Source organism: Nycticebus coucang, chromosome 22, assembly GCF_027406575.1.
Source record: "Nycticebus coucang isolate mNycCou1 chromosome 22, mNycCou1.pri, whole genome shotgun sequence".
Classification (NCBI taxonomy): domain Eukaryota; kingdom Metazoa; phylum Chordata; class Mammalia; order Primates; family Lorisidae; genus Nycticebus; species Nycticebus coucang.
In genome coordinates, this window is record NC_069801.1 from 26,671,149 (window position 1) to 26,687,165 (window position 16,017).

At 46.5% G+C, this 16,017-nt stretch overlaps 1 protein-coding gene across 2 annotated transcripts in view; it reads right to left on the reverse strand.

The window, feature by feature from the left end:
- Window positions 1-16,017, reverse strand: part of TRIM62 (tripartite motif containing 62) — a 38,609-nt gene that overhangs the window by 13,416 nt on the left and 9,176 nt on the right. For both annotated transcript variants that reach the window (XR_008376902.1, XM_053576286.1), the window contains 3 exons: window positions 11,462-11,557; window positions 6,663-6,919; window positions 5,289-5,404 (listed from right to left, as the gene is read on the reverse strand). Coding sequence is in view for 1 of the 2 variants with exons in the window: in XM_053576286.1 (XP_053432261.1) it covers window positions 5,289-5,404; window positions 6,663-6,919; window positions 11,462-11,557 (469 nt within the window). In the remaining variant the exon portion in view is untranslated. The remainder of the gene's footprint in view (window positions 1-5,288; window positions 5,405-6,662; window positions 6,920-11,461; window positions 11,558-16,017) is intronic.

Below are 16,017 nucleotides of genomic sequence, written 5' to 3' on the forward strand. Positions count from 1 at the left end.
AGAGGAAGAGAAATGGAGAGCAAAAATGGATCACTCACTCAGAGAGCTCTGGGATAACTCGAAGAAGGCGAATATCCGAATCTTAGGAGTTCCAGAAACAGATGAAGTGGCCTCGCTGGGTACAGAGGCCCTTCTGCATGAAATTATGAAAGAGAATTTTCCAGACATGCCTAGAGATTCTGAAATTCAGATAGCGGACAGCTTCAGAACCCCAGCACGACTCAACCCCAAAAAGACATCCCCAAGGCATATCATAATTAACTTCACTAAAGTTAATATGAAGGAGAAAATCCTCAAAGCTGCCAGGAGAAAGAAAACCATTACCTTCAAAGGCAAGAATATTAGAATGACTGCAGATCTCTCTGCTGAAACTTTTCAAGCCAGAAGAGGGTGGTCACCAACTTTTAATCTCCTAAAGAAAAATAACTTTCAACCCCAGATCTTGTATCCAGCTAAACTGAGTTTCATTTATGATGGAGAAATTAAATACTTTAATGACATTCATATGTTGAAGAAATTTGCCATAACCAAACCAGCTCTTCAGGATATTCTCAGACCTATCCTCCATAATGACCAACCCAATCCTATACCACAAAAGTAAACTCACTCAGAAACTTCGGATCAAACTCCAATTTCCACACTGGCAAAAGGATTAAAAATGGCCACTGGACTTTTGAAAAACTCAATACCCAAAGCTTCACCACACTTATCAATAGTCTCCATTAATGTGAACAGCTTAAACTGTCCTCTAAAGAGGCATAGGTTAGCTGACTGGATACAAAAACTCAGGCCAGATATCTGTTGCATACAAGAGTCACATCTTAACCTAAAAGACAAATACAGACTCAGGGTGAAAGGATGGTCATCCATATTTCAGGCAAATGGTAATCAGAAAAAAGCAGGTGTTGCAATTTTATTTGCAGATACAAAGGCTTTAAACCAACAAAAGTAAGGAAGGACAAGAATGGTCACTTCATATTTGTTAAGGGTAATACTCACTATGATGAGATCTCAATTATTAATATCTATGCACCCAACCAGAATGCACCTCAATTTATAAGAGAAACTCTTAACAGACATGAGCAACTTGATTTCCTCCAGCTCCACAATCGTCGGAGATTTCAACACTCCTTTGGCAGTGTTGGATCAATCCTCCAACAAAAAGCTGAGCAAAGAAATCTTAGATTTAAACCTAACCATCCAACATTTGGATTCAGCAGACATCTACAGAACATTTCATCCCAACAAAACTGAATACACATACTTCTCATCAGCCCATGGAACTTACTCCAAAATCGATCACATCTTAGGTCACAAGTCTAACCTCAGTAAATTTAAAGGAATAGAAATTATTCCATGCATCTTCTCGGACCACCATGGAATAAAACTTGAGCTGAGTAACAACAGGAATCTGCATACTCATACAAAAACATGGAAGTTAAATAACCTTATGCTGAATGATAGCTGGGTCAGAGATGAGATTAAGAAAGAAATCGCCAATTTTTTGGAACAAAACAACAATGAAGACACGAACTATCAGAACCTCTGGGACATCGCAAAGGCAGTTCTAAGAGGGAAATTTATAGCACTGCAAGCCTTCCTCAAGAGAACGGAAAGAGAGGAAGTTAACAACTTAATGGGACATCTCAAGCAACTGGAAAAGGAAGAATATTCCAACCCCAAACCCAGTAGAAGAAAAGAAATAACCAAAATTAGAGCAGAATTAAATGAAATTGAAAACAAAAGAATAATACAACAGATCAATAAATCAAAAAGCTGGTTTTTCGAAAAGGTCAATAAAATAGATAAACCTTTGGCCAACCTAATCAGGAAAAAAAGAGTAAAATCTCTAATCTCATCAATCAGAAACAACAAAGACGAAATAACAACAGACTCCTCAGAAATCCAAAAAATCCTTAATGAATATTACAAGAAACTTTATTCTCAGAAATATGAAAATCTGAAGGAAATTGACCAATACTTGGAAGCACGTCACCTTCCAAGACTTAGCCAGAATCAAGTGGAAATGTTGAACAGGCCCATATCAAGTTCGGAAATAGAATCAACCATACAAAACCTCCCTAAAAAGAAAAGCCCGGGACCAGATGGTTTCACGTCTGAATTCTACCAAACCTTTAAAGAGGAATTAGTACCTATATTATTTAACCTGTTCCAAAAGGTAGAAAAAGAAGGAAGACTACCCAACACGTTCTATGAAGCAAACATCACCCTGATCCCCAAACCAGGGAAAGACCCAACAAGAAAAGAAAATTATAGACCGATATCACTAATGAATATAGATGCAAAAATATTCAACAAGATCCTAACAAACAGAATCCAGCAACACATCAAACAAATTATACATCATGACCAAGTCGGTTTTATCCCAGGATCTCAAGGCTGGTTCAATATACGTAAATCTATAAATGTAATCCAGCACATAAACAAATTAAAAAACAAAGACCATATGATTCTCTCAATCGATGCAGAAAAAGCTTTTGATAATATCCAGCATCCCTTCATGATCAGAACACTTAAGAAAATCGGTATAGAAGGGACATTTCTTAAACTGATAGAGACCATCTACAGCAAACCCACAGCCAATATCATATTGAATGGAGTTAAATTGGAATCATTCCCACTCAATCACGAACCAGACAAGGCTGTCCATTGTCTCCATTGCTTTTTAACATTGTAATGGAAGTTTTAGCCACTGCAATTAGGGAAGAAAAGGCGATCAAGGGTATCCATATAGGGTCAGAAGAGATCAAACTTTCACTCTTCGCGGATGATATGATAGTATATCTGGAAAACACTAGGGTCTCTACTACAAAACTCTTAGAAGTGATCAAGGAATACAGCAGCGTCTCAGGTTACAAAATCAACATTCATAAATCGGTAGCCTAATTATATATAACAACAATAGTCAAGTTGAAAAAACAGTTAAGGACTCTATCCCATTCACAGTAGTGCCAAAGAAGATGAAATATTTGGGAATTTATCTAACAAAGGATGTGAAAGATCTCTATAAAGAGAACTATGAAACTCTAAGAAAAGAAATAGCTGAAAATATTGGAAAACAAATGGAAAAACATACCATGCTCATGGCTGGGAAGAATCAACATAGTTAAAATGTCTATACTACCCAAAGCAATATATAATTTCAATGCAATCCCTATTAAAGCTCCACTGTCATACTTTAAAGATCTGGAAAAAACAATACTTCGTTTTATATGGAATCAGAAAAAACCTCAAATAGCCAAGACATTACTCAGAAATAAAAACAAAGCAGGAGGAATTACGCTACCACACCTCAGACTATACGACAAATCAATAGTGATCAAAACAGCATGGTATTGGCACAAAAACAGAGAGGTAGATGTCTGGAATAGAATAGAGAATCAAGAGATGAATCCAGCTACTTACCGTTATTTAATCTTTGACAAGCCAATTAAAAACATTCAGTGGGGAAAAGATTCCCTATTTAACAAATGGTGCTTGGTGAACTGGCTGGCAACCTGTAAAAGACTGAAAGTGGACCCACACCTTTCACCATTAACTAAGATAGACTCTCACTGGATCAAAGATTTAAACTTAAGACATGAAACTATAAAAATACTAGAGGAGAGTGCAGGGAAAACCCTTGAAGAAATCGGGCTGGGCGAGTATTTTATGAGGAGGACCCCCCAGGCAATTGAAGCAGCTTCAAAAATACACTACTGGGACTTGATCAAACTAAAAAGCTTCTGCACAGCCAAGAACACAGTAAGTAAAGCAAGCAAACAGCCCTCAGAATGGGAGAAGATATTTGCAGGTTATGTCTCCAACAAAGGTTTAATAACCAGAATCCACAGAGAACTCAAATGCATTAGCAAGAATAGAACAAGGGATCCCATCGCAGGCTGGGCAAGGGATTTGAAGAGAAACTTCTCTGAAGAAGACAGGCACACGGCCCCCAGACATATGAAAAAATGTTCATCATCTTTAATCATTAGAGAAATGCAAATCAAAACTACTTTGAGATACCATCTAACTCCAGTGAGACTAGCCTATATCACAAAATCCCAAGACCAGAGACGTTGGTGCGGATGTGGAGAAAAGGGAACACTTTTGCACTGCTGGTGGGAATGCAAATTAATACATTCCTTTTGGAAAGAGATATGGAGAACACTTAGAGATCTAAAAATAGATCTGCCATTCAATCCTGTAATTCCTCTACTGGGCATATACCCAGAAGACCAAAAAGCACATCATAACAAAGATATTTGTACCAGAATGTTTATTGCAGCCCAATTCATAATTGCTAAGTCATGGAAGAAGCCCAGGTGCCCATCGATCCATAAATGGATTAATAAATTGTGGTATATGTACACCATGGAATATTATGCAGCCTTAAAGAAAGATGGAGACTTTACCTCTTTCATGTTTACATGGATGGAGCTGGAACATATTCTTCTTAGTAAAGTATCTCAAGAATGGAAGAGAAAGTACCCAATGTACTCAGCCCTACTATGAGACTAATTTAGGGTTTTCACATGAAAGCTATAACCCAGTTACAACCTAAGAATAGGGGGAAGGGGGAAAGGGAGGGGAGGGAGGGAGGAGGTGGGTAGAGGGAAGGGGATTGGTGGGATTACACCAGCGGTGCATCTTACAAGGGTATATGTGAAACTTGGTAAACGGTCTGTGAAGCTAGTGAATGATGCCCCATGATCATATCAATGTACACAGCTATGATTTAATAAATAAATAAATAAATAAAATAAAAATAGAAAAAAAAACCAAAAAAAAAATAAAATCTCTGTCCCGTATCAAGCTCCCTTGGCTCCCTTTCCTCGTCCTTTCTCAGTATCTAATGCGCTCTGGAGTTTACTTGTGTACTTTTGTTTACTTTCTTTTTCACACCCTAGCGTGTAAGATTCTTGAGGGCAGGGATTTTTTTTTCCCGTTTTGTTCACTGCTGTCTCTCCAACACATAGAATCATGCCTGTATGAGGTAGGTGCTTATATGTGCGTATATGCTGTACCTAGAGAGTGAGCCAGTGAAGTGCCTAGGGCCTCAGTCTCATCTGGAGAGTGGGTACAGTAATGGAACCAACCTCATGGAGTTTTATAAGAATTCACTGGGCTGAATGTGCAGGTGCCTAGCATAGACCCTGGAACACAGCAGGTGCTCAGCAGGGCACACTGCTCACTTCTCCATGCCGTCCTGCCATGTTTGGGGCAGGGGGCAGGGCTGGGGTGGGCCATGCCTCACCTAGCTCTGGCCTATGACAGTCCATGCTTACCTGGGTGGATGTCCTGGAAAAGGGACTTCCAGATAGTGTACTGCAGGGGGCCCGTATACTTGGAGGTTGGGAAGTCTTCGTAGGTGAGGTTGGTCTCATGGATTTTCCCCTTGAGTCTGGAAAGAGAGCAGGAGAGAAGGTTGTACCAGGAACTAGATTTCTGCCCCAATGCCTTGGGCCCTGAGTCACTTTCAGGGCTGCTGATATCCGGCAAGGTCATGAGTAAGAAGTCTGCAGGACTCAGATTCAAGTACCTGCTTGTGCCGCTTCTAATCTTGCCAGCTATTACCCTCGGTTTTTTCATCTTTCAAATGCCACACAAGCACCAACTTTCTAGGCTTGTTGTGAGGACTACGTGGCATAACCTACATAAACTGCTTAGCATGGTGATTGGCTCAAGGTCAACATCAAATTCACGATGTTTGCGATTAGTGTGGATCATCAACAAACTGATGACTAAGTGTTACTCTTACTAAGGGAGGCCTTGGGGCCAGAGAAACCAGGCTTGAATCCTGGCCCCACCACTTCCTAGATGAGAGGCCTTGGCCAACTGATCTAGCATCTCTGAGCCTCAGTTTCTACATGTGTGATATGGGGATGACAGAGGTAAGCACTCCTGTCATTCCAAGGGGGCTGAGAGGGCTGTAGTAATATAAAACTTTGTTTATTTTTTTATTTTTTTTAATTGTTGGGGATTCATTGAGGGTACAAGAAATCAGGTTATATTGATTGCATTTGTTAGGTAAAGTCCCTTTTATAATTGTGTCTTGTAAAGCTTTTTTGTTTGTTTGTTTTAATTGAGATAGAGTCTCACTCTGTTACCTGGGGTAGAGTGCCGTGGTGTCATAGCTCACAGCAACCTCAAACTCTTGGGCTTAAGAAATCCTCCTGCCTCAGCCTCTGAGTAGCTGAGGCTACAGGCACCAGCCACAACACCCAGCTAGTTTTTCTATTTTTAGTAGAGACAGGGTCTCACTCCTGTTCAGGCTGGTCTCAAAACTCCTGTGCTAGGATTATAGGTATGAGCCACTGCATCTGGCCTGTAATATAAAGCTTCTATATAATAATAGGCAATATCAATATTATAATAACATAATATAAATGAATATAAAATATATTTATAATACAGACAAGACACTATATGATTGTATTATAAATATCACTCATGATCGGTAATATACACATAATATGTTACACATAAATACATGAAGCCTTTAGCTTAAGTTCTGGGTCACAGCAGAAGTCCCATAAATATTTGACAAAGATCTAAATGAATTCTCTGCTAATGACCTTGTCTACCTCCACTCCCACCACTCTGCACAGGTCAGGGAGGGGACACCCACCTGGGGAAGATCCCGGGCAGGGAGCACTTACCGCTCGGACAGGGAGGCCACCCCAGCCAGGAAGATGTGGCGGTCGGTTTCGGCCAGCCGCTCCTGCAGGATCTGCGCCCCCTCCTGCACCTTGCGTAGCTGCTGGCTGTAGCGCTGGACTTTCTGCTCGATGTCAGTCAGAGTGCGGGCTGTGTCTGCCTCTAGCTCCTCCAGCATGGCCTTCTGCCTCTCACGCAGCAGCCGGTGCAGGCGCTCGAAGGCTTCGCCGATGGTGGTCCGCAGGCTCTTGGTGGAAGACTGTGGGGGACAGTCATCAGGGGTTATGATGGTGTTGAGAAGGGGGAAGGCACTGATGGGGTGTTCTGTGGGTGAGAGGAGAAAACTGAGAACCTTGATGGGCAGAGAGGAAAGAGCGGGAAAGGGCATGCTTGGTGGCATGTGCAAAGACATGAGGGTCTAGAAGGATTGGCATGGCTAGGGACAGCAAACAGCTCTATGAGGCCCCTTAGAAGGCTGACAAAATGGTCCAGGCAAGAACAATGAGGCTTGAACTAGGGGAGTGGCTGGGATGGTGAGTGACATTGAAAGACATCTACGGGCAGCCTCTTTGACTCTGGCTGCAAATTGGCTGCAGGAGAGAAAGGAGCTGAGGATAATGGCCAGATTTCTGGCATGGGGGTAGGAGAGATAGGGGAGCTGGGGTGAGAGGTAGGGGCAGGGATAAGATACTGAGTTCAGTCTGGAATGTAGTAAAATCTTTCTTTTAAAAAAATCACTCATGGGGCTCTAGGGAAGATGACAAGAAAATCACGGATGTCAAGGAGCTTTAAAATGTGCAACATGCTGGGGAAACCTTGGTGGTCATTCACCCTGTCCTGTTAGCCCTGAGACTTTCTGGCTAAGGAACATGGTGTTAGGGCCATGACCGAAGAGGTAAGTGTGGACTTACATGATTCTCTCTGTCCCCAAAGGCACTGTGAGGCCAGGAAGGGGTGAAGTGGTGAAGGGCACAGGTTCTGTGCCTCTCAGCCGGGGCAAGGGTCCTAGCCTTCGGTTTCTAGCTGTGGAAACCTCAGTTGCCTAAGATCTATGAACTTTAGTTTTCTTATCTGTGAAAGAGGTAACAAAAACGACATTGCAGGTTTGTGGTGAAGATGAAATAGGGAATGTTCACAAAATGTGAGACACAGTCTAAGGGGCAGAGAAAGGGCCTGCTTATTGAAGAGTTCAAGTCTAATGGCATGTCCTAGAAGATTTCATTGAGAGATGGCTTCTGAGCTGGCGGCCGAGGGATGGATGGGCAGGATGTCAGCTGGGGCTGGTGAAGCAGGCAGAGGGAACAGCGTGAGTAGAGTCAGGACGACATTGGCTGCAGCAGCATGTGGGGCCTGCCTCTGCAATTTTACTTTGTGGGATTCTGGCTGGGAGTTCATGGAGTCAGAAACCCCACTGTGTTCAGTGCCCAGAGCTCTGAGGGAGGCTTGACAAAGGCTCAATTAGGGCCTGTTCCCTCCCCACACGGCTGCTGGCCTGCAGGAAGAACTGCTGGCAGAGAGCCAGCCTTCCCGCGCATGCCCACCCAGGACGCCAGGCAGACAAAGAGGCGGCGGAGGGGAGGCTGCAGTGGCCTCCCCAGCTCTCACACGGAAAGGGCTGAGGCTCCAGAATGACACATTGCTGATGGGGAAGATGGGTCTGTCCTCCCCATGCCACCTACAGCTGCCCTCCAAAGGCCTCCAGGCCTCACAGCCACCACTGTGGTTCCTTCCAGGCCACTCTGCAGCAGCATGGCCACTGGCCACCCTCTGCTTTGCCTCCCATCTCTGCGGCTGCTGCCTCTCTGCCACCTATGTCCCTCTTGGCTCATCCAGGCCAGATCCTTCCACTCTCACCCTTCACGCTTCCCCTATCTTCAACTCCCACTGCTCTGAGGATGGCTGCCAAGTCTGTACAGCTGCCTTGCACGTCTCTGGAGTGCCACACCAGTTCCCAGCTATCTCCCCATGTCATCGTAGGTCCTCGAAGTTCCCTTCAACTCACTTGGTCCCCAAATCAACTCCTGTTTTTGCCAACAAATTCACCTCCAGAGTGATCTTCCAAAGTGCAGGCTGGATCACAGCCAACTCCATGTTTAGGAACATTCCACAGCTCCTTGATGACTATAAAATGATAATTCCTCAGCCTGGCATTCAAGGCCTTTTTCTACATGATTCTAGTTTAACTCCCTAGAGCTACTGCATTACAATTCCACCTGTCTAGAATGACCTCGCCTGGTAAACTCCCACTCATCCTGCAAGACCCAGCTTGAAAGCTACCTTCTCTAACTTTTTCAGGCAGTTAGATGTTCCTAGAGTCTTTTGTAAATATTATTATTATTTTTTTTTTTTGAGACAGAGCCCTCAAGCTGTTGCCCTGGGTAGAGTGATGTGGCATCACAGCTCACAGCAACCTCCAACTCCTGGGCTCAAGCAATTTCTTGCCTCCGCCTCCCAAGTAGGTGGGACTACAGGCGCCCGCCACAAGGCCCAGCTAATTGGTTGTAGCCTTCATTGTTGTTTGGTGGGCCTGGGCTGGAATCGAACCCGCCAGCTCAGGTGTATGTGGCTGGCACCTTAGCTGCTTGAGCCACAGGCGCCTAGCCCTTTTATAAATACTCTTAATACACTGTCCCACATTTTATGTCTCCCTGGCTGGTGAGTGGGAATGATATCTTCCTTAGCTAGGCCTGTCCCAGGGCCTAGCACAAGACTAGCAGCCAGGAGCTTCTTGATGGACAAGGGAGGGAAGGAGGGAAGGAGGGAAGGGTCCCACCCAAGATTGGGCTACAGAGCTGAGTGCGAGCTCCATCTTCTTTTCAGGCTGGATGTTCAGTGTATCCAGGACGATAGACAATGAGTAGGGAAAGAGGCTGAGGCAGGAGAGGGCAGCTCAGAAATGGAACATCAGAGTTACAGCCACCCTAGGAGCCTCAAGCATGCCTTGAATGGGTTCTGATGGCCTATTGGGCCCGCTGACCACAAAGTCATAGCTCTTGCTGGGAACATTCGGGGGACATCCAGGTACAAGACTGACAGAACTGGATAGTAAGCTCCCAATTTGCCACTTACTAGCTGTGGAGCTTCAGGCTGGCTCTTCAACCTCTCTGTGCCTCAGTTTCCATGTTGATAAAATTGGGATAATATGAGTTCCTTTTCAAAATGATTTTTTTTCCTTTTCACTATTTTGTTCTACAAATACTTATTGCGTGCCAGACACTGTGCTAGATTTTAGGGAATCCTATTGTTGCGGAGGTGACATTCTGCGGGGTTCAGTAAGACAATGATGGGAAAACACAACCCTCAGTGCAGAGAAAGGTTCTGTTCAACTGCTGTGCCTCATCTACTCTCCTTCCTTCTAGGGAAACCCCCCTCAGTGAAGCAGCCTCCACACCAGCCCACCACAGCCCTTGGAACACCCTGGGGCCTGGAGGAGCTGGGGCCCTTTCAGAAAAATACCCTGCCAAGAATGTGTCACTAGGGCAAACCAAGGAAAACATAGGGCCATCAGAGGGAGATCAGAAAGGCCCTCAGGCCGGGCCATTGGAGGAGCAGGCGCCTTAAGAAAGCGGAGTCAGGCACCAGGTGAAATATGACCTCCAAAGCATCCATAGGCATTTCTTGTATAAACATCCCAGTCCAGACAGGAAGCGGGGCTGAGGGAACTGGAGGAGGAGGTGGCCCCATAGGACCCCCCAGAGGCAGACAGATGGACAGGAAAGCGGGGGAGGAAGAGGTCAGTGGAGAAAAACAATGGGGGGTGGAGAGAGAAGAGAATGCTTCTGGGGAGAAGAAACAGACCCCAATATTCCAATTCCCCTCTCATCCAGATGGAAGCTTCCATTTGCTTCTCATCACCTGAGAGGTACAGAATCACCAGACAGATGGGGAAATTGAGGCTGTGGGAAGCAGTTAAGCCAGAGTCCTGTGGCTGTTTCTCATCTGCCACCCACTGAGGGTCCTGCCCAGAGGCACTCTGGAATGTTCTGTGAAGAAATGTTTGTCATGACCTTCCTGAGACCCCAGAGCAGGTTGGTGGCCAAGCTGGGGCACAGATCTGGGTTTCCAGTGGCCTCTCTAAGCCCCAGGATGACCTCCGGGTGCCCTGAGCATTCCTGAAGCTCTACTCCAGCTCCTGCTAAAGGAATGAGCCAGCTTGGTGTCACCCTGGACTTCAGGGTCCACAGAGCCGCTCTGTGCAGTGAGGACTCTGTCACACTCCCACCAACCCTGAAGTCTCCACTGTACAGATGGGAAGACTAGGGGCCCAGAAAAATATGCAATTCATCTGAAGTCACACAGTGAGTTAGTAGCAGGAACAGAAACCACATCCTTCCTTCCTCTCAAGGCAACGAAAATGCCCAGAAACCATCGTAGCCAGACTGCAGAGTCTACCCCTACTGTTCGTGAATTGGGCCTACGATGAGATGATACAAGCTGGGCCACAAACTATCAGAAGGGCTTCGGTGGCACAGGATTAGGGTTGGCTCCTCCCACAAGGGGCGTTTTTAATTTGGGGAGAGGAAAAAGAGACTGGGTACATTCTCCCAGCTCTTCAGGACGCCAGGGTTTGCTGGAGAGGCCCTGGTCCCAGCCTAACTTCCACCCAACGTGGAAAGGAAGAAGTGGTCCCATCTTGAACCCAGGGAGCAGCCCAAACCTCTGCCCTCAGTCCTCTAAGGATGGATCCTGCCCCATTAACCTACACGGAAGCCCCACCCACGGCCTCTCTAAGCCCCGCCTTCTTCCCAGACTGGCCCCGCCCCTCGCCTGTGGGTCCGCACCAGCACTGCACCAGCCTCACCTTGGTCTCCGCCAGCTGTCGCTTGAGCAGCTGTAGCGCCTCCGTGTGCTCCCGCTCGCTGTCCTGAAGGCCCTGAAGCTGCTCCTTCAGCTCCCTCTGAAATACACACAGGGTGGCGATGGGGGTGCAGGCCGCAGCTGGCTCCGGCATCTCATGGTGATGAAGAGTCCAGCCTTGACCACTGCGGCGTGCGGGAGTATCCTGTCTCTGTCCCCGCACCTCCCGCGCTCCGCCAACACTTGCCACCCGTCACAGTTCTACCACCACCGAGTCCTATAGGGTCTGTCTCCTAAGTACCTGCAGGAGACATCCCCATGTTTCATCTGATCTTCTCAACAGCCTCCCCTCTGGCCATCCCATAAGCTTCTGGTCTCCCTGTACATTAACTGTCCCCTGCCCCCCATACCTCTTTTCACTTGGCCTTTGACTCCCTGCTTAGAATCCTCTGATGCGAACCAAGAGTGGATCACAGTCCACAGCTGCAGATTAACTGCCTACATCCTCTAAGTGTTTATGGGGGCTAGACGCTGCACTGGCCCTCTGCTTGTATTAATTCATTTGGGCCTCTTATTAACTCTAAGGTAGGCACTATTATTATTCCCATTTTTCTGATGGTGAGAAAGGTATAAGGAGGTCAAAAAACTAGCCCAAAGCATACAGCTACGCATGTAAGGGTAAAGCCAGAATCGGAACTGTAGACAAGATACCATTTTAAATAAAAGTAGGCTCAGTATTACTGATTTTTTTTTCTTTGCCTCAGGTTCCAGTATGGTTCAGCAGGACACTGTTATTGACCATGTCCTTGTTTAAAATGTTAATATTTCATTCATCATGGACTTTTTGCATTTAAGAAATATTGCATCAAATACTCTCAATTACTGAATTTGGGGGGGCACTTGCTTCAATCTTGAGCCTTCCTTATCTTGTCCTAGGCCCACCACTGTCTCCTACATCCTCCCCCTCACTCCCACCAGCAAGAGTGGCCTTCTCCCTGTCCATCCACCACACTGAGCTTGTTCCAGCCTTAAGATTTTGCACTTATGATCTCCTCTGGCTGGTACCCTCCACTCTCAATAGTTTTCTCACAGTGACTCCTTTGTATTACTAGCTTATCAGCTCAGATGCCATCTCACCAAAGAGTCTTGCCTGAGCCCCCAGATACGGTGGCACCTCTTTACACCTTCCGTCACACACATTGATTCACGGTCTTCATAGCACCTTCTGCTGTCTGAAATGACCCGAGTTGTTCATTTAACCGTGATTGTTGCTTCTCACTTGCACTAGAATGTGAGTTTCATGAGGGCAGGAATCCTGTCTGGCTTATTCCCAGCTGTATCCCCAGAGCCTAGAACAGTGCCTAACCTACAGCAAAGCTTCGGTAATTATTTGTCAGATAATAAATAGGATGTGCAGGTGGGCGTGCCCAGCACAGGGCCCAGCTGTCTGTACTTACAGGGAATCTAACCTATCATATCATAGCTAGTTCTCCTGTCTGTCCCCCCCCATCCCCATTTTAGCCTATCAGTCCTCCAGGACAGTTGTCACTGCTCCCTGTCTGTGTCCCACACCCACCCTGGCATTGACATGGGGCTCAAGGAAGCAGGAAGCCTGCCATGTGTATTAATTTCCTGGAAAGAGCCTCTGAGTTCTCCAATCAGCCTGGGCTGTGAGTGGTGCCTGGAAGGCTGACTTATCCATTCACATTCAGCTCCCTCCCATTCATTCAGCATGTCAGAGCAGGAAGATCCTCAGAAAATGTCTAAGTTCAACTAATTTTACAGACCAGGTAGCAACATGGGCAAATGATGCTAAGGGAAGAATGCCTAAAACAAAATTATCTTTGCTTACTATTGCTTATTCATTCAGCAAATATTTATTGAGCAACTACTATGTATGGACCCTCTTGAGGTACTGGGGGATACAGCAAAGAGCGAGACAGACACAGTCCCTGCCTTTAGGGACTAGTCCAGTGGGGGAACAGACGAGGAAAAAAACTAACACTGTGAGATAATTGCCAATATGGTTTGTGCTCTAGAGAAAATAAAGCATTTTATTTTCTATTCCATGGGATGTGGAGGTGAGGGTGGGGCTTTAGGTAGGATGGTCAAGGAAGGCTTCTCTGAGGAGGTAACACCAGAGATGACAGTGGAAGGATGAAGAATAGCTGGCTATGAAAAACAAGGGAAGATAGAAAAATGGGAGCAGCTTGTTCTGCGAAAGTAGAGAGCTTGCAGACATAATGGGTGGAACTCCAGCAGCCATCTCAGGACATGAAGCAACTGTAAAGATAGAAGACACAAGCTGGAACCAGAAGAGTAGAAGGAAAAGGAAGAGGAAACTGGGTCCCTGATGACTGGGGCTGCCACACCATCATTAGACTCAGTAATATGATAGGAAGATGGCTCTCTAGGACAAAAAAAAAAAAAAAGCCATGGCAGTGTCAATTGCCAATTGCCAAGGTGTAAATGCTCCTGCCAAAGTGGATTTCAAGCTATCACTGTGAGGTCACTGGATACAGAGTGGAGAAGAAATGTGCACGACCTGCCGAGCTGGTGCAGCCATGTCTAGCACACCAAGTCATTTCCTATAGACTTGCTTTACAAAAGAGAGACATACACCCCCATCTAATTTCAGCTACGTTAGCTAGGTCTCTATTACTAGAAGATGAAAGTCATCCCTAACAGATCCACGTGTAGCTGCGTTAGGAGTGCAGAAAGATCACTCCTCAGGTCCTCCCAGTGGCCTTGGGACTATGCAGCTTGGGGATGTGGTGTGGCTGAGATGCAGTTGTTTGAGGAGATGGGAAGAGTGCCATAATTATCCCCCTTGGTGGTCCCTGTGGATCTGCACAGGACCCAGACACTCAGGAAGCTCTTCCTTATTTCTGAGAAATTGCCCTGCAGTGCGCATTCCTTACTTTGCTGGGGTGATTGGAGGGCCTTGGACAAATTCCTCTCTGATTTTGGAGTCAGGGAACAAGGAGAGTTGGCTTGCTCACAGGGTCCAATGGAATACTCACTGGCCCATTAGACAAACATATGCTGAGGCCTCCCTGGGCCTCACGTAACATTGTGTCAGGGATGGGGACAGGGATGAGGGACAAGTTCCAACCCACAATGCCACTGCACATGAGTTGGGGAGACAGACACAGACACTTACATCATTTAAGTGATGAATACTGGGACAGTGTTAGGGGGGCCCAAACCTGCTCCTCCTCCCATGCTTCCCATCTTGGTGAAGCATACCCCCAGTTTCCCCACTCCCACTGCCATCCGAGCCAGAAACCTGAGAGTCAACCTTGATGCCTCCTGCCCTCAAACCAATCCGATCAGTCGTCAGGTCTGATTGGAACAGAATTTGTTCTCTCCTCTCTACAGCCACTACCCTGGATCATCACTTCTCCAGACTGTGGCCCCAGGCTCCCTGCTACTCTCGTACTCACCACTGCTCCAAGCACACTACAAGGCAGCTGCAGTGATCTTTCTTTCTTTTTTTTTTTTTTGTAGAGACAGAGTCTCACTTTATGGCCCTTGGTAGAGTGCCGTGGCCTCACACAGCTCACAGCAACCTCCAACTCCTGGGCTTAAGCGATTCTCTTGCCTCAGCCTCCCGAGTAGCTGGGACTACAGGCGCCCGCCACAACACCCGGCTATTTTTTGGTTGCAGTTCGGCCGGGGCTGGGTTTGAACCCGCCACCCTCGGTATATGGGGCCGGCGCCTTACCGACTGAGCCACAGGCGCCGCCCTGCAGTGATCTTTCTAAAGAGCACACCTGCAAATGCTTCTCCCCACCTCTCCTGGCTGCAGGATGTCCATGTTGTCGAGGAAAAAAAGCACAAAATCTTAGGGTGGCATTCCAGGCTCTGTACCACTAGCCCCAAACTCCTCTACTCTTATCTGTTGGTCCAGACTTGTGCTGTCTAATGCAGTAGCCACTAGCTACATATGGATATTTAAGTTACAATTAATTAAAATTAAATAAAATCAAAAATTCAGCTCCTTTATTACACTGGCTGCATTTCATGTGCTCAGTAGCCACATGTGACTAATGGCTACTGTACGTATCAGACGTGCAGCTGCAGAACTCTGCCTCATCCCAGAGAGTTCCAGTGGACAATACTAATCTAGTCATGCTAAGCGTCGTGCCGCGCCCTCCTCCAGGCCTTTGCGTGTGCTGTGCCCTCTGTCTGGAAGGCTCACCCACATGTTCCTCCCCACTTGTTGGACTCCTACTCATCTTTTAAGATCCAGATCAAATGTCACCTTCCCTGGGAATCCACATCCCAAACTCCCCATATTGTTTGTTGCCAGACACTCTTCTGTGTGCACAGAGCCCCACTCTGGTACCCAAGGTTAACTGTCAGACTCCCCTACTAGACTGCAGGCTCTTGAGGGCAGGGACAGTGAGGGAGAGGCTCATACTCTCAGTACCTAGGACAGGGCCAGGTGCAGCAGCCTCTGTAAGAGTTTGCAGGATGAGCCTGCCCAGGGAAGAGCCGAGGGCTGGGTCAGAGCTCACCTCTGCAAGGATGGAGGGGAGAGTGGCCCGGGCAGGC